Below are 22,488 nucleotides of genomic sequence, written 5' to 3'. Positions count from 1 at the left end.
ACTCGGGAACCACGAGGCCTACTAATCGACCGAAGAAACCAAAAAACCCGAGGTCTGCTGCATTCGACGCCCTGCATGCAAGGGTGCCACAGCATCGCCATGAGGCTCGTATCAGCACGTCTCGCGCAATCGGGCTCTTGTACCTCCAGATTCTGACATGCGCATAACGCACAGGATCATCATATGCTCGAACTAGCAACCAATACATGTCGCCGCCAGCGATGACGCACAGCATATGGGAAGGCTGGCCGATCGCATACAGGCCGTGTCAGGTGCAGACGGGTGGGCGCAGTGTGACGACTCGGGGTTGTATCCGACGCCTCTGGCTATGTCATGTAGATTCGATCGAGCTTCTTTCCGAATCATGTTGTTTTCGCACCTCCTGGGAAGCCGGGCCGTTCTCTATCCTCTTACCAGGTCCGCGTATATCCAAGCATTCGTGCTGTATCTTAATGAGCTTCTTGTGATTCTAAAAAACACAACCAAGTTGCTCTTAAAATGGAACAATGGTGTCAGCAGCTGAATCCTCGCTAAATCAAAACGATATTATTGTTGAACAGCAATACCCTTGTCCTACCTTCGTTATTGTGGAGTTTGCTTGCATCTTTTTAATGCACAATAAAGCGGCCATCATGCTTGATACTATCTACCATGTTTGGTCCCGTAGCAAGCTTTGCATACTCTCGAGTATATCTTGACGTAGTCCCATATGTTCTCCCGCTGTTCCATGATCATGATTCATAATTCATGACTCATGATTATACTGATGTTCCCGTCTTTGATCATGATGTGCGATATTCAAAGTGTTCCGAGAAACTGTGCACATTTCTTACTGGTACACACCAGCATAGATCTTGGGAAAACATCTTTGGCCAAGCACATCCTCCCAAGATGCGCGTGTCACGTGTTTGTAAATGCAGTCCAGGTGCTGCAGCCTTGTGGTGCGTGTCGCCCACATGTTTTTCCAATAGGCTTTCGCTCCTGATTTGAGATATTTAATTTACTTGGTCACCAACGTTTGAGAACTATACGCCTGCATCCATCATCAGTCGTTGAGCCGCGTGGGTGCGCTAAATCCCAAGAGCAGTCATCATCCAGACCTCAAGATGGGCGAGCAAATTCGATTTCTAAGCAGGAGCTTATGACTAACACATAACCATGATGGCCTCGATGTACTATTGAAAGTCTAAATAGTGACATTGTTGGGACGCGTATCACGTTCCTGTCAAGGAAGGTAGTCACGCCGTTCTTGTGGCTTCGCACCTAGTTGGGTATAGTAACGTGCTTGAGCGGTACTCAGTTATGAGCCTAGTTGCGATTCACTACCACACAGCTGAGATTGAATAACAAAGGGTTGTGTCCCTTTTTTTAACTTATTCAAAATATGGCGCTTCCCGTAGCAGAGAGTGGATGTGGGCAGCTCTGTAGAATCAGTAGCAAACCTACTACAAGCAAGTCCCAAGGAGATAGCGATCTTCATAGAATCAGAAGTCAAAGCCTCGTAGCCGTCTAGCTGTCTGATTGAAATTAGTGTCGCGCTATGTATTCACGGTCGTGGTGCGCTTAGTCGTAGTACAGCGCGATCTTTTGCAAAACGTGATACCCAAACGCCTTCATAAGCCTCTCAATAGTCATAGTCATCCCCTGATGTGTGTAGCATGCCTCCCGACCTCCATGGTCTGCCCCTATCTCATAACTACCATAAGGGGTTGTCAGGCCGTTCCGTCTGTTAATAGAACCACCTCCAATTGAGGATTGGAGGCTTGGTATTACGTATGCTGTCGAGACGATCTGTCATAATGGCAACAAGGCTGGTCAGTGTACGTGCTGAAAAGTAAGTACCGTAGGGTCTTCCATTCTGTGAGTTGATGGTAGATTATGGCAGTGCATCTAGCGCTCTAAATCACCAGAAGATGCCATGTTGGATTATACATTGTCCGCATCCCAGGTTCCTCGTTGCTTGACGGAGCATTCCAATAGACCTCACCGGGCACCAATGGCTGCCTGTAGCTCTGACTCGACTGGTGCGACCAGACAGCTAGTTGAGACGATGGCTCGAGCTTCCTCAGATTCGAGAATTCAGAGTTAGGATCAGCACCTTTCCAAATTGCAGTTCTTCCCGTTTTGCGTTTGTACATGACAAAAATGCACAGCTAAACATGGAACAAGGATAGCTGAAAAACGATGGCCCACCAGCTTTGCCACTCTACTGGTATGGAAATTACCGTATTGCCCCGGCTGATTCACAGGGTCTGGATTGCATTCGAAAGAGCAGCCGCTTGTACAACGTCGTACGAGCAGTCAGTTCCTGCGCTCAACCACGTTCCCAGACACCTTCGCATGCCGAAACCATGATTCCATTTGGACTGGTACCGATTTCACTTCCAGTTCCATGGCGAAACAGATGCTCATGTATCTAGACAGATCTGACTAGGATGAAGCACAAGATACCTATGCCAATTCGGGGCGAGAATGCTGGAATCCACGACTTGGGAAGATTTGTCTTGCAAAAAGAAGTGGCATCCTGCATGGCTATCAAATCTAAGGATCTAATCCATGAACATGTAAACCGTGGAGGTGAAGTGCATCGGACTGAGACCTTTTCGCCACTTACAATTCACTGTAAGTACCCCGCAAGTAGTTGCCATAGCCCAGGTCATACAGAAGAGAAGTCGAAGCAAAAGGGATGCAAGCGTCTCGAGAGGGCTGACAAAAGCGGAACCTGTCGGAACCTCGGCGCAGGCTGTATCCAGCGATCATATAAGAATTGAGCTCACTCGTCTGGTCCGGGTCGTTGCGGGTCGCTTTCATAAGAGCATCACCGCCTTTTCCCGCGTGGAACTAGTAGCACTTCTCCAAGGAAATGAGTGTAGTACCGACCAGGGCTATCCTCGCCATCTGCACCTACCCGCGAACATGGATTCCTGCCGAGCAGGCCATATCCAGAAATTCGAAGGTGGCATGGTGCATGTCTTCTAGATGGCCTCACTGATCAGTCGTCATACTAGATTGAGTTTGCATAGTTTGTTGAATGCAAGAAACCGGAGTAGTGATTATGGGGAGCCTGAACCAGAAGGTGCACCGGTAATGAGGGCCCATTAGGAAGTTGCACAAGCTAGCGAAATGTTGATTGATCAAAGAGACATGTCATTCATCGGCACTCATGGACAGTATTTCTCCAATTTATGCAAATCTGCTGCGCGTAACGACATGCATAAGGATGTGAAGAGGAGACTGCAGAATCGGATATGGGATTTATACCACGAGCTGAGTTTCTTCCGGCAGGTTTAAGAGGTTGAGTCAAAATGCCATGTACTTAGCAGCTGCACGTAGCCGTTAGTCAAGCTAGGATCGGTTCGCGAACAGCACCGTTGCTAGCTTGTGAGTTAGATGGTGGGATGACGGGTACGCGTCGCTGGAGCAGGCAAAGACGGGTTGGCCGTGATTGGCAGCGACTCTCGCAAGGCGCCGGTGAGGCGCAGAGACCAAAGATATTTGTACACTTTTGATGTGAATGGGTTTCTTTCCGTGTCACTGCTGGCTACGCGGTCGGGAGGGTGGTGGGGGTGTGGTACGGTCTGTTCAATCCATGGCGACGGCTCGGTAATTTATGGTCTCACAGGCCATGCAACGGTCCCATGAAGCTGGGTTTGTGGTGGTACCCCAGATCGGCAACCGGGTAGGGTATCCGCAGGGTGATGGCGGGCTAGGGGCTGTAGAAATCGATGTTGAGATTGTGGCACTGGATGGGCGACATGTCGAAGGTGGCTGCACTAGACGGCCGCGCAGCAAGCACAGGGGTGATGAAGGTGGTGAAGGCAAGGGAAGCAGGCGGCAACACTTTCAGAATCAGGAAGAGGGCGGTCAGCCAAGAGAGGCAGCTGCAGGGCACTGCAAGAGGCAAGAGGCAAGAGCGACGGAGACGGTGGCTACGCGTGTGGTTTGTATAAAATGGCCTAGAGTATTCATCGTCGCCAGCATGGTCAGTCAGTTGCCAATCCTCGACCTGAGGTGAGACACGGTCCCTCTCTTCATCCTTCATCACCGACGGATGAGCAGATTCCGGAGTGGCCATCCTCGACTTGCTTTGACTTGTATGCAGTGGATATTGGGGTGTGACTGAGAAGGAGAGCCAAGGATAGGTATGCCGGAACACATGGGATCCTTGGGGAGGTTCAGTCCTGGACAGATGGCCGGCCAAGTGTGGAGAGATTGGACATGGCTAATGAGAGCATCAGGGAAGCATAACACACACACACACACAGACGTAGGTGTTTGTCGCCGTGGCACCGCGTATCGCCAGTCCTGTTGCTGTCGCAGGCGGGCGTCAGGGTGTCGAGGTGGTAAGGCATCAAGGCCCGAAGGAATACGTACCACTACGTACTGGCCTCCCCACCGCCATAAACAGCGCAACGGCATTGTGTAACAGGCCCAGAGCGACAGACACACGACAGGAAGGAACAGTCCAGCCAGTCCTGCCAGTCCTTTAGCGCGACACGCCAGAAGGTGAGCAGTTCATTTCGCTTCGCTGCCCCGTTCCTGCCCGGCTCCTGCCCCGTTCCTGCCTCGTTCCTGCCTCGTTCCTGCCGCCCCGACTCACAATCCCGGTCGCCCACATGGCTGCCCGGGTTTCTTGTGACGCATCACATTCGTCAATTTACCTGCAACGCTCTCTGCTGCATTTCCACCACATGTTCCGTCCCGTCACATCTGTCACTGCTGTCCTTTTTCGACGGCTGTCACCCTTCTCGCATGGACGGGGGCTCTCTTTCTGGCCACAGCACGGAATCGCGGGCGACAGCCGCACGCCCCCACCACACTCTGCTCTCCACCAAACCAGTCCGCGCGTGGGGCCCCAACCAGGGCCTGTGTGTGAGGGAGACCCTGCACCTATCCACTTCGGCCTATATTCTTCGTCGTAATGCTATCGCAGCTCTTCTCTTGCTCTACACCACCGCTTCACGAGATTAAAGGGCCCCAGTATCGGATTCCCTCACGCTTGACGAGCACATTGTCGTCATGGCCGAGGGCCAACACTATGCCCTCCACCACTCGGCTTTGATGACCCGGCTGACTCGTGGCTTGTCTTCATTTCCTATATCTTTACTATCAACATCGCCTAGTACCACGTCCATGGCGTCACGCTCCATTGACCTTCCTTGCCATTCCTTGCCAGTCATTTCCTGCTTGAAATTACCCACTCAATTTTGCTTGTTGCTCTTTCTGTCCTTCTTTTTTCTCTGATCCCGGCCCCGGCCAAACCCCAGACAATACCCTCTCTCCCACTACAGCAGAGCTAACGCCGGCCTGACTCGATCCCTTTATGAATCTCTACTAAGCGAAACAGTTTCGACCTTCATCAGATGCCAAGGGCCTCACGACGAGGACGAGGTAGACATCACAATTCTAGCCGGGCCATCGCATCCAGGAGAGTCACGTCCAACTCGCCTTCAACATCGCAGTCCCGAACGTCATTGGGCCATACCACTGCACATAACACGGACAGCCACCCGCCACTCAGACGGTCTGCCCGAATCGCCGAATTGCTCAACGGACAATCAGACCGTCAATTGGCCGATACCGCATCCTCAATGGCTGACGTTGCGAGACCAAGGGCGCTTGGGGGAAGGTCCCATCGCCCAGTCCATCACCCTGGAAGTGCGCGCACTTCTGGAAATTCAAGATCAAGTCGACTTTCCCTTTCACCCGACGAAATTCGGTACGCCATGGACATTGTAGTGCAACCCCCGCGCACCGCTCAAGTCGGACAAACCATACCTGGCTCCATCATTGTCCGATTGCGAACCACCAATGCTGACGCCGACGACGCTATTGCAGACTCGACCAACCTCGTCGCAGTCGCCGCTCTGGTTCCTGCTTCCAGTTCGTCAGACTCACCAGACCCCAGCGCTCTCAATACACTGCTCACAGGCCGAATCTTCGACACTGTCCATCCTTTTAGCGACGATGAGGCCGACGGCTTCATTGCTTCAATGGACATGGCCGATCCAAACGGCGTGGGCTACATGCGCTTCCCTGAGCTTATCATCCGTCAAGCGGGTACATACCGCATACGTATCACACTGATCCGCATTCGGAATTCCGCATCAGATCCACCAGTCACATCAGCCGGCAATGGCTTGGCGGTACATGTGGTCGATAGCAACCCTATTGTTGTCAGTGGCGGGGGATCAGCTACAAGTACGGTTTCACGCAATGGTAAGTACATGGTAAATACCTATTGATTTTCTTCAGCTTCCTGATATTCTCTATCCACAATTTACAGGTGGTGACGACATTGATGATGGTGGTTGGCTTGAAGTCCTACGCTCGATCCAGGATAGGCGCCGGTCACGGTAACGCCATTACTTTCGGTTTACATGTTCTCTGTTGCATTCTTTTCTAGTCACATGGATATAAACTTTTGCTTAAGAAGACACATTTGCATTCCGACGCCTCTGTCGGTTCAGTTCATTTTTCTTCTTCATTCTAGCTTCATGTGGAAATGCCACGCGTTTTTTTATGATTCTAGGGGTTGTGTTGTACTGAGGTTGCCACTTGGTCGCACCTACGTTACACGAGATCTGCACATCCGACGCAACACTTGTATCACGGTGCTTGCTCGGCTTGCACGCATGTATTGCATTACACGTCGTTTTGTGTTGTTCATGTTTTGTTATTTGTGTGTCAAGAACATGAACGCATCAATACGTTTTCCATGCTCAATAAACCTGATTCAAAAAGTCGTAAACTAGTGCCAATGAAATGCATAGTCGAAACAGAAAAGAAAATGTGCACAATTCGTTTTCCCAGTGAAGAAGCGTAAATTCATAGCAGATCCAAAATCCAAAATCCAAAAAAAGACAACAACACCAACTATCTACACCTCGAATCTTCACCAAACACCCCCAACACTCCCCCTGCCCCCGTGTCCAGCACATCCGCCTTCACCTTCCTCCCCTGACCCCTTGCCTCGCACTTCCCCCCCAATATCGCTCTTCAATCATGTTAACCTAAAGCACTACCCATCTCGTCAGCAAAAAAAATCCTAAACAAAATCAATCTCAGCATTCGGGCTTCCAATACCAATCGAATCGCCGCCCGTCGCCGTCCCACCACTCGTAGTCTTGCACTCCCTCCACGCGACATGCAACTGATGCGTAAACGCAACCGTAGCATCATCATTACTCATTTCGCCGGCGGCATCGGCATTCTTACTCGTAAGCGCAATACGATTGTTGACGTTGAGAATGCCGTTTGCGCCGCACGGGCTCCAGATGGTGGCGGTGGTCTCGACGGCGTCTTGCTTGGTGTAGACGAGGCCGTTGGCAAAGGCGCCGCCGCCGGACACGGACATGCGTGTTGTTTGCGTCTTGCCCGCGTCCTCGCTGAAGTAGTAGGTCGTGATGAAGGTGCCGTTTACGCCTGCGTCGAGGCGCGCCCAGCCGTGGTACGTGGCGTCGACGACGGCGTATTGGAAGCCGCCCGGGTACCGGAGGTTTAGGTGGATTTGGCAGTTTTTGCTGCGGTCTGAGGGGACGGTGCCCGGGCCGATGTAGGCTTGGAATTTGTCGAAGCCGTAGGTTATGACCTTTAGGGGAGAGGGGGTGTGGTGTTAGTTTTTTGAGGTGGGAAGGGAAGGAGGGGAGAAGTGGGTTTTTGGGAATGTATGTGTGTGTATGGTCAGATGTAAGTGGAAGAAGTGGTTAGGAGCTTACAGTCTTGTCGGCGGACTTGCTGGTGGAGACGGAGCCCTGGGGGCATCCGTTGCCAGAGTAGGTAGTATCCAAGATGGTGATATCATTGGGGTTGGGACCATCGGCTCGCTTGAGTGGTGTCGCCGTGGCGAGCAGAGGGAGGAGGAAAGCAGTGAGTTTGGAATGCATGGCTGCAAAAAAGTTTGTACAGGTCGAACAAGAGAACGATTGTGAAGTGTTGAGGAGAAGTGAAGGACTGGATTGGAATCTCTGCAATGATTTCAACACAAACAAGGGAAAACTACCTCCTCTTTATACTCCTTTCTCTCTCTCTCTCTCTGTTCTTTGCATCAAACGACATACCAGTAGTATATTATCCCGCGGCTTCAGAATTCCACCCTGCTTGTCAGGCAACCCTGCCTTTCTCCCGCTTCCCGCTCGACATCACGAGCTGTGTCAATATGGATGACTAGAGGTCAAGTGTCGGTTTCTGGGCGGGCCGGGTTCAGTTTCCAATTTTAGGTTCAATTCAAGTGGCATCTGTATTAAGACTACCATGTCTTAATCCTCTGCCAAGGTTTACAAGATGCCTTTTAGATTGACTCCTCGATGTCGCTGGCAAACGTGACTGGAGTGGTAGTATATCCACATACGAGCTCCATGACTAAGAGTACGTAGCTGAAGTTGCAAAGCAGAAATCAAGATCTATTCAGATCATGATCAACAATGTTTCTTTTTATTCTAACAACAGTGCAAACGGCATGATAGACTGCGTGGACGAGGTACATTTGGTGGCGAATCTGCAGCAGGACCATTGTCTGGTAGGTGGCGTCCTGCAGCGAGACCCTGGAAACGCGGGAGTGAAGCATTATAGTAAAGATACGAAAAGCTTCAATCGCAGGTAGATTGATTGCATCGCTCCAGAGAAAGCTCTGGACCTGCATCATAGTGTTGTCCCGCTTTCTACAGCGCTTAAAAATAACCTCGGCCGTGTCACGGTAATATAAACGGTTGGCGGTTGGGGAGGGGGGGTACCGAAAAGATTCAGGTCCAAGTCAGGTGATGTGTCCGGGTGCGGTGTATCGAACGAAGCGGGAAGCGGACAATGGAAACAAATGCTTGCAGGGCTTGGCTGCCCGGCTACTACAAAAAGGAAAACACATGTCCCGTACCCCGAGTGGTACTGGAACATTTGTGCTTACAGAACACGGTCTCGAATAGCGCGCGGTAATATCGAAGCAATATGGAACGTCTCGCTTAATTGGGTAAATACCGCCATCTTACCAAAAACCCATGGTTCGACATCTGTCTCCCGATTCAATCTGTGAGGTTTAACCGGGGTCTGGCTGTCAATCGTTTGTGCTTATTCTTCCCCACCCTTGCACATTGTTTCCCCACTTAAACTTCCCATATTCAATCTGTTTGTCTGGAGAAAACTCCCTGGTCAAACGACTTTTCGTCCCCTTTCCAATTTCCCCTGCGATATGAAGCGACATTAATCGAACCACTGTTGCGATTCGTTTCGACTCAGCCCTAAGCTTCTCGACCATATTTGTTTGTTTCCGGGTAATTCGAGATACGAAGTTTATACAGTTTCACGTCACAGCCGCGCTATACGACCGGATGATCTTGAGTAAGAGATATAACGTAATAGTCGGTGAGCGGAGGATACTTTGTGCGGTTGGAGCAAATATGGAGCGGATTTTGGTGCAGCTCAACCAGAATTCAGATATTAAAGGCGGTTTCCTGCCATGGCGAACGTAGCCGAGGCATTGGTCAGAACGGAGGTGTTATACACAGTGGAGTCTGGAGGTAGCTCCAAATACCAGGTGAGTGCCAAGGCACTATACCCGTTTGTGGATACCAGAAAGACTCCCGTATGCGCATCTGAACAATGATTGTCAAGCATATCATTGATGACTGGGACTAAGACTGGAAATAGATCATGATCTCTTGCACAGCAAATCCCATAACGCTCTGGAAGCAAGCACCTCTGGAAGCGAGCAAGATCCCGAGTATGGTCATATCGTCAGCCATTGCGAAAAAAAAACACATCAGAAGACATCCAGCCACACACTAGCAGAGGAGGGGTGGAAAGGTTTATATATGCTTTCCCCCCCAACACGTAGCTCAGCACTGCTAAAATCGCATACGTAGCCTCACGGCGCGAAGCCCAAAACTCTCTGCGGGTACAGCGGCATGTCGTAAGCAAGCGTGAGCTATAAAAAGATCCAAGAGCAAAATAAAGCTTGCGCCGCTCCCCTCACGTTACGGGTAGTAGTACGGCGAGTACCCTCTAACAGACATGTACCGGACGGCGCGCGAAAAGATGACAGGCCCAGCCACTCGGCGAGTACTGGACATGCTCAGTCCGATGTTAGTAGGGACGGACTGATGCTGGGGTTGACGCAACGATATCGACGACTTAATGCTGACAACAACGACGACGGCGCTAAGAGTACCGGAAGTCGAGTTTAGTCGCTCAAGTGCAGAGTACATGCTATTGAACTCTGATTTTTTTCCGGCTAGCTTGGTAATGTAGATGTTAAGTAGAACAGCGCTTGAAGACACATCATAGTCTCCACAGCAAGCCATACCGGTAGCTACACAGGTGACCACATAGGTAAGCCGCGAATACCACAAGGCGCCCCCCTCCCCCTTTACAAGCCAAGCAGTACCAAAAAAGGTGTCCTTGTGGAGCAGGCGTCCATGCGTCATCTGAGCGCTCTCCACACGTGTAATCGCGATCTGGGACGGGAAGAGATGCAGGGGCCCAGAACAACAAGGGGGGGGTCAGGCGCAGGTGAACATGCAAACAAGATTTGAAATCAGGGCCGGTGAAGCATGCTCTCTCTCTCTCTCTCTAGGCGTGCGTGTGGGTTGAACGAGGCTCAGCAAGTATGTCTTGCATGCACGTTGGAGAGATAAAAAACGTCTTGGTCAAGGGAAGGCCTGGGCGGATCTCGGCCGGTCGGACGAGTGTACTCGCCTACTAACGTGACTTGGAACAGATAAGAGGAAGAAAAACCTCTTGCGGACTATTTTACTCCTGGAGCTATGCCGCATTGTGCTTTTCGTATTTCTGATCATGAACCGCTGGTTTGGGTATGGTGCATCACTACTTCGGTCTCGGACTTTCTTGCGAGAATTTTTTTTGCAGCAGTAGTAGTAGTTATTGGTTCAAATTTTGCAAGTCTTCTTTCGTGCCGGTGATGCCAAGGTGATGCCACGGCGCGAAACGAATAGTTCATACGGATAGTTAGCAATTTGGGTGAGTGTGGTTGTGAACTTTGACTGTGCGAAAATGGTAGTGCATTATGGGAATATTTGGAAGTGTGGCTGGCGCGAAGATGTAGACTGACATGTAGCCACAAGCCACAGAGCGCATAGGCGAAGAGGAGACAATAAAGCATGGACGGGCGGATAACCGTTAGCCGACGAGGACGACAAGAGGGAAGCCGTTGTCATTGTTGTGGTGATGATGATGATAAAGGGGGGCGATGAGGCTGAAGCATGCCATGTGGGGCTAGTACCACCTAGTGGGATCGACCGAGCCGTTAGCGTCCGACTTATGAGAGACCCAACTGACCCACTCAATGATTTCTTCGCCAGCCCCTTGGGTCGGACCTTGACCGGTGATAGTAAAAATACCGCTCACCGGTGGCCTTGCGAACGCACGATGATGCTTTAATCGAGGACGTTGTGCGGCTGATCTGCCGCAATCATCCGTAGAACTGGACGCAAATCAAGCAGGGTAAACTTCCATCGCACCCGAATCCGAGGTACAACTCGGCACTCAACATCGGCTCGGCAATGCCAATTATGCACAAGAACACCGGATCTGGAAGAGAACCATGGTACACGCTGACGCCCATGCATGACTTTGCCAACGCCCCGTTGGGGACGTTGTTCGGAGTACCTCGGACGCTCAGGATTTGCTGCGACTAGAATTAGCGAAGGGCCAGCCAGCCTGCTCTTGCACAAACACACGGACACGGTCTTGGGAGTTTGACTCCAGCCACTTCGCTTTCGCTCCGTGTTCTTGCATTGCCACAGTTGGGAGAAACAGTCTAGTGTTTAGCAGCGAGCCCACCCTACCATGTGATCGAAAAAGGTTCAAGTTGACTATTCCTTCCCGTCACATCCAGGTGTAAATCGCGGCTCGGCGTCGCAGGGTCCCTCGGCTTTGCCGTATTGTGTACATGTCCGCTCAAGACGAGGCTTGGCCAAAGCAAACATTGTGGGGAATGAAACGCTCCGGTTCCTTCGACCGTATTCGATATCGTATTTTGCACATCTCTGTGGCCATGCTCTCTTGCGGCATTGTCTTTGGCGAGGTGGGGATAGGCGAGTGAGAAGAAGACTGGCCCAGGCCAGTCTAAAAGGCTTATCATTGCTCAAACGTTAGTGCGAACGCTGCATCCGTAATGGGCTGGTCGAGCACCCGTCGTAGGCAAGTACATGTTTGTACCCCTGGAGGAGACTATCGAAGTAGTAAACAGCGGGCTGTAAGCTAGTCCGTCTGGGCCAAGCTGCACTCCCAAAAAAGCCAGCCCGACGGTCAAAAATAGCTAGCGTTTTCGTTCAATGACTCAATTGGCCCACGTCGCGAGGGAATCAGGAGAAACACCTCTGTAAACACCAGGGATGACAGCAGGCGGTGGTGGGGAACCAGGTTGTTTTGCGATGCAGTGCTAGGGTATTGGGTCTGATAATTTTCTTATCGCGCGCCTCTTTCCAGGCTCCCTGTCAACGCTCACGAGGCCTCCTTTCCCTCGAAAACTAGAATGAATGAACGTACCAATTGCTAGTATATGGCGGAGAATGATCTAAATGGCGACGTCCACAGCTTCTGATTGGTGATGATGCTTCGGGTAGCTGCGTGTGCCTGAGAAAACGACCGGCGACTACAGGTATGACAATTCATCCGGGACTAAGATAAGGTTTAGTGGACTAGTGCCCTCAGGTACAGCCGCCGAACTCTGCCACCAGAAGAACCGAGCTAACTGACCATGCTTGTGGCGCTTCCCATGACATCGATCTCGAATCAGTCAGTAGTTGTGAAGCGAGAAGAGAGCACTGAGCGATGCCCTTGTTGTATAAAAGAACGTCTGCCACACGGCACATCATCTCATCATCAGCACTGGTCTTCACCACCTTCCAATCGCTTCTACCTTTTGATACACTCGCTGCAACTGTTTCAAACGCTCACTCACTATGCGTTCTTACCACCTTCTTGTAGCGACTGCCGCTCTTGTAGCGGCCTCGCCTTCTCCCCAAAGCTTCGATGCACCTGAGAACGTTGTCAACAATGTTGCCCAGGGCCCCAAGATGGGTGTTATTTCCGAGGTTGGCAAGTACGACCAGAAGAAGGCTCTCTCTGTCGCCGCTCAAGCCGGCTCCAAGCCTGCGTCTGCTCAGGCTGCCAAGAGGGATATTGAGGCTCGTTCCCCTACCTTCGGTTTGTGGAACTGGTTCAACTCTGGAACTGCTCAGACCTACAACAAGCCCCAGCCCCAGCAATACGGCAACAACCCTCCTCCTCCTCCTAACCCTGTCTACGGAGGAGGTGGTGTTCGTCCTACTCCTCCTCCCCCTCCCCCCGCTGGTGGCAACCCACCAAGTGGCCCTTCTCCTACCCAGCCTCCTACTCCTGGCAATGCTCTGCCTACTCCCGGCGAGTCTTCGACCAACCTTGCTCCCTCATCTTGCACTCCAGTCGACTGGGTCAACACCTGGGCCTTCACTGCTGACCCAGCCTGTGCCACTCAAATCGAGGTCGGCACCTACTGTGGATTCATCAACCCTCTTGACCCTTGCGCTGCTCAGCCCAACGCCTATGGACCTCCCACCGTCCCTGATACCGTTGATGCTTTCAAGAACAACGACGTCTACCACAAGATGGCCAATTCTGCTCAGACCCCTTCTGGCTGGGACAAGGCGTTCACCGACCTGAGTGCCTCCGTCTCCGGCAGCGGATACCTTGGATACTTCGAACTTACCAGCTACGACCCTCTTACCTGCGCCAAGAAGTGCGAGGCCACCGAGACCTGCACTGGCTTCAACGTCTTCGTCGAGCGTGACCCCAAGTGGAACCCTGAGCAGTGCTCTTGCAAGGAGGCTGACTCTGTTGCCCGCTTCAAGTGCACTCTCTGGGGTCAGGACGTTACCAAGGAGTCAGCCACCAACAACGGCCAGTACCAGGCCGGCTTCGAGGTCGTCATTGTCGCTTCCAACGGATACAACAAGAAGGACTATGTTCCTCCCCCTCCTCCTTCTTGCAGCAAGCCCCAACCTTGCGGCCACCACCTGATCAACCAGCAGCCCTACTGCATCGGCCAGACCACCATCCCCGGACCTTTCGACCCTGCCCTCTGCGCCGCCTACGCCCAGAAGCAGAACGAGTCCAACAGGCAGAAGGGCTGGCTCTCTCAGTGGATGTCCCTCTTCGGTTTCAGCAAGAGCGGCTGCGTCCAATTCCAGGCTGCCTACCTTGAGAAGAACGGTGTTGGTTTCGGTACCCACTGCCGTCTTTACACCAAGAAGTTCACTCCTGCCCAGGCCAACCTTGATATCAGCATCAACACCCAGAAGAAGTGGGGCTGCCAGAAGTCCTTCATCTTCGACCTCGATGTCAACGCCAACTTCAACTGGGGCAGCCGATAAACGCTCCCAAGCATTCAAAACAAACCAGCAACGACTCATGTTCCCGACATGGTGAAGACGCATGAACCAGAAATCCTAATGGGATATGGTGGATGTTAATGAGTAGTTAATCTTTGGTCCCGGAGTTTTCAGCATTTGCTTTCCATGTATATACCAGACCTGACTTTACTTTGGGCCCTTGACTGCCCGCCACATAGTCGCTCCTTAAAATCGTTTATAGCAGCAGATTGTAGTCGTAATGTATCAATAATTGCATTTGGCAAACCAAAAAAATACTTACCTTCTGTTTTTCCATTTGCCGTGAGCGTGTGATCAAATTGCATGGATGCTCTCTTTGTGGTGTCGGAAAGAAGTGATTATGTCAGCAAGGTGATTGCGTCAGAGTCTGGATGAACGGAAGGCGGGAAGAAGAAGGCCGAGTGGTGTTCCCAAAGAGAGCAGCAATCCAGAGTGTCGGGACGTGCGCCCCACAGCGCGTGATCGCATGGCACGGGCTCGTGGGAACGATGCGTTCACCCCACTTCTGTATAGGAGATCAGCGTGCTCCCAGCACTCAGGAAAGATAGAGAGGCTGGAACTCTGAAGGCTGGATGCGGCCCTTTTATTTCTTTTGGCGCACTTGCAATGACAGTCGTCGATAGCGTAGGGTTATTGTGGTACGACATGAGGGGTACTACCAGCCTGGGGTTAAAACGTGGGGTAAGTTGTCACGCATACACATAGAGGGGGATTGTCCAAGTGCGGGGAAGCTCATCCCCCCCGTCTCTCCTGATTCGATGCAAGGCCAGATGAAGGCATGCGCGGAACGCGGCCCAAAGGTACCACCCCTTATGTACCTTCGAGGTGGCTCGCAAACCGTGGCCCCTTCAGTGCTCTCCTACACGGCGCTGCGGGAGTCTACAGCTACCAGCCTGACCATTGTTCTTGAAATTGACTGCCAGCAGATGCGGGCACCGAGCTTCTTCTCTCTTTGCTCGCCTTCTTCCGAGACAGCATGAGGTCCTCAGCATCCTGTCTTGCCGGGTGCAGGATAGCCGCTTGCCCGCCGCGGGGCAGCGTGCCTGCTGCCTTGAAGCCGTCAGTTGCAAGATCAACGTCTGTATTTCGACGTGATATCCGTTCCAAACACACTGGCATACAGTTTGGCACCACTGGCATACGGAGCCTCACCCGTCCGCTCCCGCTGTCCCTGCAGCATCATGTCTCTCAAGTCACTGCTGTTGCGCGCTATGCATCCCATGCACCGGAGCCGCACGATGAGGAACTACCCACGTCACCGCCTTTTACAGCAGGCCCCTATGCTAATTTGACCATTGGCGTGCCAAAAGAAAGTTTTTCTAACGAGAGGCGTGTGGCCATCACGCCACAGAACGTCAAGCTCCTCCTCAAGAAGGGCTTCTCCCGCGTTCTAGTCGAGCGGGGTGCGGGGCAAGAAGCCCAGTTCTTAGATGAGGCTTACGAGCAGGCTGGTGCCCAGACTGTGGACCGCCGAAGCGTCTTCTCCCAGAGCGATATCTTGCTCAAGGTGCGGGCACTCAGCATCGAGGGCAAGGATGCCGAGGTCGATGCTATCCGAGAGGGTGCTACTGTCATCTCCATGCTCTACCCCGTGCAGAACAAGCCGACTGTTGAGCGCCTGGCTTCTCGAAAAGCCACTGCATTCGCAATGGACATGATTCCTCGCATCTCTCGAGCTCAAGTCTTTGACGCGCTAAGTTCCATGGCAAACATTGCTGGATACAAGGCTGTCTTGGAGGCTTCGAACCATTTTGGCCGCTTTCTCACTGGCCAAGTCACTGCTGCTGGAAAGATACCTCCTTGCAAGGTGCTTGTAATTGGAGCTGGCGTTGCAGGCTTGAGTGCTATTGCTACTGTGAGTATGGTGTAAGCTTGAGGGAGAAGGCTACTAACCTGGAAAAACAGGCCCGCCGCATGGGCGCAATCGTCCGTGGTTTTGACACCCGCTCTGCGGCACGTGAGCAGGTCCAGTCTCTTGGTGCTGAATTCATTGAAGTTGACATCAAAGAGGATGGATCTGGTGCTGGCGGCTATGCTAAAGTTATGTCCAAGGAATTCATCGAGGCTGAAATGAAACTCTTTTACGAACAGTGTCGAGAAGTCGACATTGTCATCACCACCGCCCTCATCCCCGGAAAGCCTGCCCCTAAACTCATTACAAAGCAAATGCTCGGTGCGATGAAACCTGGTTCGGTCGTAGTCGATCTGGCTGCCGAAGCTGGCGGCAATTGTGAAGCAACGGTCCCTGGAGAGCTGACCAAATATCAAGGAGTCAAAGTTATCGGTGGGTTGACGACGGTTGCTGAAAATGTTCGATGCTGACTGTGTGCATAGGATACACTGATCTTCCATCCCGCTTGCCAACTCAGTCATCTACTCTTTACTCGAACAACGTGACCAAATTTCTGCTCTCGCTGACCCCAAAGGATAAGAAGGATAAGTACTACGACGTTGACCTCACCGACGAAGTCACTCGTGGAGCTATTGTCACCTACAATGGTCAAATCCTGCCCCCAGCGCCACGTCCTGCTCCCCCACCTGCTCAAGCCAAGCCCGCCCCATCACCCGCTGACCAAGTCGCAAATACTGTCGCTTTGACGCCGTGGCAGACTCAAACGAGACAGGTAGCGACTGTGACAGCCGGTATGACCAGCGCGCTTGCCCTCGGGAAATTTACCGGCCCACTGTTCATGTCCAATGCTTTCACGTTTGCTCTGGCCAGTCTTATCGGTTATCGCGTTGTATGGGGAGTGGCACCAGCATTGGTAAGCAATCTTTGCACAAAGCACGTAGAAGGCAGAACACTAATATCGTCAACTTGCACCTAGCACTCTCCATTGATGAGCGTCACGAATGCAATCTCTGGCATGGTAGGTGTAGGAGGTCTGTTTGTCATGGGCGGCGGTTACTTTCCAGAAACAATTCCGCAAACACTCGGAGCTTTGTCGGTGCTACTTGCATTTGTGAATGTCTCAGGCGGTTTTGTCATCTCCAAAAGAATGCTAGATATGTTCAGGCGCCCCACGGACCCCAAAGAATATCCCTGGCTATATGCTATCCCGGCAGCCTTGTTTGGTGGGGGCTACATTGCGGCAGCTTCGACTGGTATGGCTGGACTTGTGCAAGCAGGCTATCTTGTCAGTAGCCTCTTGTGTATGACTTCATTGTCAGGGCTTGCATCGCAAACGACTGCTCGGCGTGGGAACATTCTGGGCATACTTGGTGTATTCTCTGGTATCCTTGCTTCACTAGCGGCCGTTGGATTTACACCCGATGTGCTTACGCAGTTTGCTGGATTGGCTACGGTCGGAACCATTGCTGGTCTTGTGATTGGACGGCGAATCACTCCAACATCTCTTCCCCAAACTGTGGCAGCACTACACTCTGTTGTTGGCCTTGCTGCAGTCCTGACCAGTATCGGTAGTGTTCTTGGGCACACTGGTGACATTTCGACCCTCCACATGGTTTCGGCATACCTCGGTGTTCTCATTGGTGGAGTCACATTCACTGGGTCGATTGTAGCCTTTTTGAAGTTGGCCGCAAAGATGAGCTCGAAGCCATTGGCACTGCCTGGTCGTCATGTCATCAACAGCTCGCTACTGGGTGCCAATTTTGCGACCATGGGTGCGTTTTTGGCGTACGCACCAGGTGCGCCTATGATAGGCGCGGCATGTCTTGTGGGCAATGCTGTCCTATCTTTCATCAAAGGTTACACAACGACGGCTGCCATCGGCGGAGCGGACATGCCTGTAGTCATCACTGTTTTGAATGCGTATTCCGGGTTCGCGCTCGTCGCCGAAGGATTCATGCTGGACAACTCGCTGCTAACGACCATTGGCGCTCTTATTGGAGTCTCCGGTTCTATTCTCTCGTACATCATGTGCGTGGCCATGAACAGGTCGCTCACAAACGTCTTGTTTGGTGGCATAGCGCCAACAGCGCAGTCTCAGGCCAAGGTCGAAGGGGAGATAACCAAGACGACGGCCGACGAGACAGCCGAAGCCCTTGTCAACGCGGAGAACGTCATCATTGTGGTAGGATACGGAATGGCGGTGGCCAAAGCGCAATATGGGCTTGCTGAGTTTGTGAGTATGCTACGTGCAAAGGGAGTCAATGTGCGCTTTGCCATCCATCCGGTTGCGGGTCGAATGCCTGGCCAATGCAATGTTCTGCTAGCCGAGGCCAGCGTGCCCTACGACATTGTGCTTGAGATGGACGAGATCAACGACGACTTTGCGGACACGGATGTTACGCTCGTGATTGGTGCAAACGACACGGTCAACCCGATTGCGCTTGAGCCCGGCAGTGCAATCGCAGGCATGCCAGTTCTGCACGCGTGGAAGAGCAAGCAGGTGGTCATTATGAAGCGCGGCATGGCCAGTGGATATGCCGATGTACCAAATCCCATGTTCTTCATGGAGAACACGAAGATGTTGTTTGGCGACGCCAACGACAGCTGCAATGGTAAGTCAAGGTCAAACTTTGGGTATGATGGCATGTGCTAACGACAGGCCAGCTATCAAGCGCGCGCTCGAAGAGAAGATCAAGGGGCTGTGAGTATGTATATAGGTAGATGGGACATGTCGGGTGGACTGTGAGTGTTTTGGATGTTTAGTTGTTGGTGAATGTTTGAAGTGTTTGCACATTTTGCATAAACGGCGCAGCGCCAGCCACACAACAGCTGGCCGGGCACGTGTGAGACGACGTGATGGCGCACAACCAACACCCCTTGTCATAATGGCGACAAACAATCTTGTGGTAATTAATCGTCGCTGTCATGGGATTCCGCCGGGCGAAGGAAGTGGACTCGGGTGTCGCAGCGACCCTTGATCCTGGTCGTGGGCGGGAGCCGTGTTCCCGTGACTTGTGATAGTTTAAGCAAGTACACATACTTGGATACACAGGACGTAGTAAGTGAGTGCGTGCGTGCGTGCGTGAGATGACCGCTTGGCGACACGCAGTGTCAGCGTTGTCTAGTGCCTAGTGAAAGTAAGTAACCGACGGGCTAGGGCTTACTCACAGATGATATCCGTGTGCGTGGGAGGTGGGATGATGCATGGAGGAGACAAGAGCATGGGCGCCGACGGGCAAGGGCGTGATGATGCAGCGAGCGGGACCCCTCGGGCAAAAAGGAGCTAGCGCGAGTGCCTCATCGGCAGCGGATCGCACTTCTGTCACCATCGAAACCTGCCAGCACCTTGTACCCCTCTCTGTTTCTCTGCCCCAAACCTTGCGCCGATGGCTGCGACGGCGGCCGGACCGCAGGGAACTCGTCGACTGTCGCTACCAGGCGAATCCGAAGGTGCCGGCCTGGACGGCGAGGGCGCTGGCTGCCATGGCAGGGTTGTTGCAGGGCCGCCGGCGAAGTGGCGTCACGTGACGAGCGACTACGGCTGGCGCTTCGTTGCAGCGAGCAGACCCCAAATCGCGTTGCCCGCTAGAGCGTGAGGAGTAAAATCGAGTCCGTCCTGGCACTCGGCCTCTCCCACTGCATTGCCCCGGTACAGCCCTCCAGACGCCTGCCCGAGCCCCAGACCATGGTCGTGTCCCCGCCAGGCTTTGTTCTCTGCTCCTCCATTCATCTGCTCCTCGCCCTCTGAAGCTTGTCGACCTTTTGGCCCGCTCTCGACACACCCGCTCCCGCCCTCCCAGCTCCAACCCACGCCCACCCACGCCCGCCAGAGAGAGCGCCCGCTGCGCGATCCCGCCCGCCGTGCCATTGAAGCCCTCGCATCTCTCCCTCACTCGTCGCCATCGCCCTCGCCAGACCCATCTGCTCGCCCGTTCCCACCTCCTACCACGCCCGGCCGCACGCCCTCGCAGGCGCACCCAACACCATCCCGCCCGCGACCTGCCCCGTCGCCCATCTACCCTCCACCCGTCGCACGTAGACACGCTCGACTGCCCGACACGCAATGTCGCCGCGACGCTCATCGCGGGCCCGTACCACCCAGCCCCCGCCCACTGGCGCATCACACAGCAACTCGTCGTCTTCCGTCTCATCAGCGCGTACCGAGCGTGCGTCACGAACCAACACCAAACAGACGTCACCACCAAAGTCGTCAACGCCGCACTCGCTCTCCTCGGAAGAGCCCGAGGAGCCCTCTCACGATGCACAGCCCGACCCGCCCTTGACACGCCGCCGAACACGCGAGCACGACAATGACGACGACGACGACGAGCCCACCAAGCTCGACGACGAGCTCGAAGACGACATAGCAGAAGAAGACGAAGTCACCCGATGCGTTTGTGGCTATCAAGATTACCCGGGCCTGCCATCCGACTCACTCAAGGCCGGCATGTCTCTAGCTGATTTAGAGGCGCAAGCTGACGAGCTCGGCGGTCTTTTCATCCAATGCGATGTCTGCAAGGTATGGCAGCACGGCGGATGCGTGGGCATCATGGATGAAGCTGCCAGCCCAGACGAATACTTTTGCGAGGAGTGCAGGAAAGACCTCCACAAGGTTTCAACAAGTCCGAAAGGGTACGTATTTTGTCTGATCTGTTCTCTGTCGCATGTTTGAGACCGGGCGCCGAGACTCGTGTTTCTAGCCGATTTTTCGCGACAAAGCAAACATGGCTAACGAAATCGTCGCAACAGTCAAAAATACTCCCGCTACCTCCCCGTCTACGACCAGCAACATGGCAAGCATCGCAAGTCATCAGTCTCCAAAGAATCCGAGGGCAACTCGGCCAAGGACAAGGATCGCAACAACAGGGCGAGCGTCGATTCCTTTGGGAAGCGTAGGTCGACTATGAACAGTCGAGCCGCGTATGACGAAGACGAGGTGCTACGAAAGGTACTCGAAGAAAGCAGACACGAGGGTGGCACAACTTCGGAGAATGGAAACCGGAAGAAGCGAAGTCGCGACGATAGCGAAGAGTGCGTTTCAATTGCTGCTTCACAAACCACCGGCATTTCAGCTGACAAGCTTTGCCACAGAACAAAGCCAGAAATCAAACGACAGCGCACAGGTTCGCGCTCTCCAAGCAATTCGCCTGTCCTGGAGTCCGAAGACGACAGCACAAAAGCCTCAGCGCCAAAACAGAAGCCACGCGGAGCTGCAGCAAAGAGCCAGCGAGAAAAGGAACAGCGCGATAAGGAGCGCGAGAATCAACGCAACGAAGCTGCCAATAGGCGCAAAGGGCGCGCAGAGCGAAGAAAAGGCGACGGTAAGTTACAACTGTTGCGAGACGATCCATTGGCTGACAGGTGTAGAACCCGAAGATTCAGAGCCCACACCCACACCCGCCGCTGAAGAACCTACGATGCCTCCACAAGCGACCGAAGCTACGCCGCCCGAGCCGCCTGCTGCTGAACCTAAACCTGCGCCTGCCCCACGGAGAGGCGGTCGCCCTCCTCAAAAGGCCCGTGGCCGGCTTGGGCGGAACCAATATTCGAGAGACACCGTCCCTGCCACCAATGGCACTTCTCCCAAAAATGATGTAGCCCAGTCACCACAGGCAACCACCACAAACGGCACGAGCAATGGCCACGATAGCAGCGACGGTGCAGCGGGCAACAAACCCACCAAGACAAAGAACTGGCGCCTGCAAAAACTGTCTTGGAGCGACATACGAAGGCCAGCAGGAGCTATGCAGAGCTACATTGCGCAGCGACAGGTCGAGATGGCCACAGCTGAAAAGCATGTCAGTCTTGCGCCTGCCGTTCAACTCACAACAGCCGCAACCAACGGCGATGGCAAAGACGATGACGCAGATCTAGCCAAGTTCAAGGACCTCAGCACAACCCAGATGATGGACTTTTTGAGCAGAGACCTCGTACACTGGCAACAGATGATATCTGAACCCATGGACAAGTCACCAAGGTAATGACTCCCCTCTTTCCTTTCTTTTCTCATACTATAACCACCGGGGGGGCGTATTTTGGGGGGAAACAAAGCCACCATTGCAATGGTGCACATGGGCAGGCATTTTCCTTTTTCCCTTTCTTCCCTTCTAGAAAGGCGTTTTCTCTTTTCCTTTTCGGCTGTGGTCTGCATCTTCTTTCTTGCTCGCGACACGGATACCCTCCACTTTGTGATTGATCTCTTTTTTTTCTGTTTGCTCGCGCGACGTGATGCGACGCGCTGGAGGAACTGCTGCT

At 53.0% G+C, this 22,488-nt stretch overlaps 5 protein-coding genes across 5 annotated transcripts; 4 read left to right on the top strand and 1 right to left on the bottom strand.

The window, feature by feature from the left end:
* Positions 1-5,363: 5,363 nt before the first annotated feature.
* COCMIDRAFT_84247 (uncharacterized protein) lies at positions 5,364-6,360 on the top strand (the record flags this gene model as incomplete). Its single annotated transcript, XM_007685726.1, has 2 exons — positions 5,364-6,219; positions 6,287-6,360. 2 exons carry the CDS (start codon positions 5,364-5,366, stop codon positions 6,358-6,360), a joined length of 930 nt encoding a protein of 309 aa, XP_007683916.1.
* A 688-nt stretch (positions 6,361-7,048) lies between these two features.
* Positions 7,049-7,886, bottom strand: COCMIDRAFT_84044 (uncharacterized protein; the record flags this gene model as incomplete). Its single annotated transcript, XM_007685725.1, has 2 exons — positions 7,049-7,591; positions 7,719-7,886. The coding sequence occupies 2 exons, from the start codon at positions 7,884-7,886 to the stop codon at positions 7,049-7,051; spliced, it is 711 nt and encodes a 236-aa protein (XP_007683915.1).
* A 5,028-nt stretch (positions 7,887-12,914) lies between these two features.
* Positions 12,915-14,363, top strand: COCMIDRAFT_84088 (uncharacterized protein; the record flags this gene model as incomplete). Its single annotated transcript, XM_007685724.1, has 1 exon — positions 12,915-14,363. The coding sequence occupies one exon, from the start codon at positions 12,915-12,917 to the stop codon at positions 14,361-14,363; it is 1,449 nt and encodes a 482-aa protein (XP_007683914.1).
* Positions 14,364-15,357: 994 nt separating this feature from the next.
* COCMIDRAFT_22796 (uncharacterized protein) lies at positions 15,358-18,938 on the top strand (the record flags this gene model as incomplete). The annotated part of the gene is made up of 5 exons (XM_007685664.1): positions 15,358-16,236; positions 16,287-16,665; positions 16,716-17,146; positions 17,210-18,845; positions 18,898-18,938. 5 exons carry the CDS (start codon positions 15,358-15,360, stop codon positions 18,936-18,938), a joined length of 3,366 nt encoding a protein of 1,121 aa, XP_007683854.1.
* Positions 18,939-20,296: 1,358 nt separating this feature from the next.
* Positions 20,297-22,214, top strand: COCMIDRAFT_33048 (uncharacterized protein; the record flags this gene model as incomplete). Its single annotated transcript, XM_007685676.1, has 4 exons — positions 20,297-20,865; positions 20,983-21,264; positions 21,325-21,554; positions 21,601-22,214. The coding sequence occupies 4 exons, from the start codon at positions 20,297-20,299 to the stop codon at positions 22,212-22,214; spliced, it is 1,695 nt and encodes a 564-aa protein (XP_007683866.1).
* Between the last annotated feature and the right edge of the window lie 274 nt (positions 22,215-22,488).

Source organism: Bipolaris oryzae (assembly GCF_000523455.1).
Source record: "Bipolaris oryzae ATCC 44560 unplaced genomic scaffold scaffold_12, whole genome shotgun sequence".
In the NCBI taxonomy this organism is placed as follows: domain Eukaryota; kingdom Fungi; phylum Ascomycota; class Dothideomycetes; order Pleosporales; family Pleosporaceae; genus Bipolaris; species Bipolaris oryzae.
This window is presented reverse-complemented; position numbering and strand designations above follow the sequence as displayed.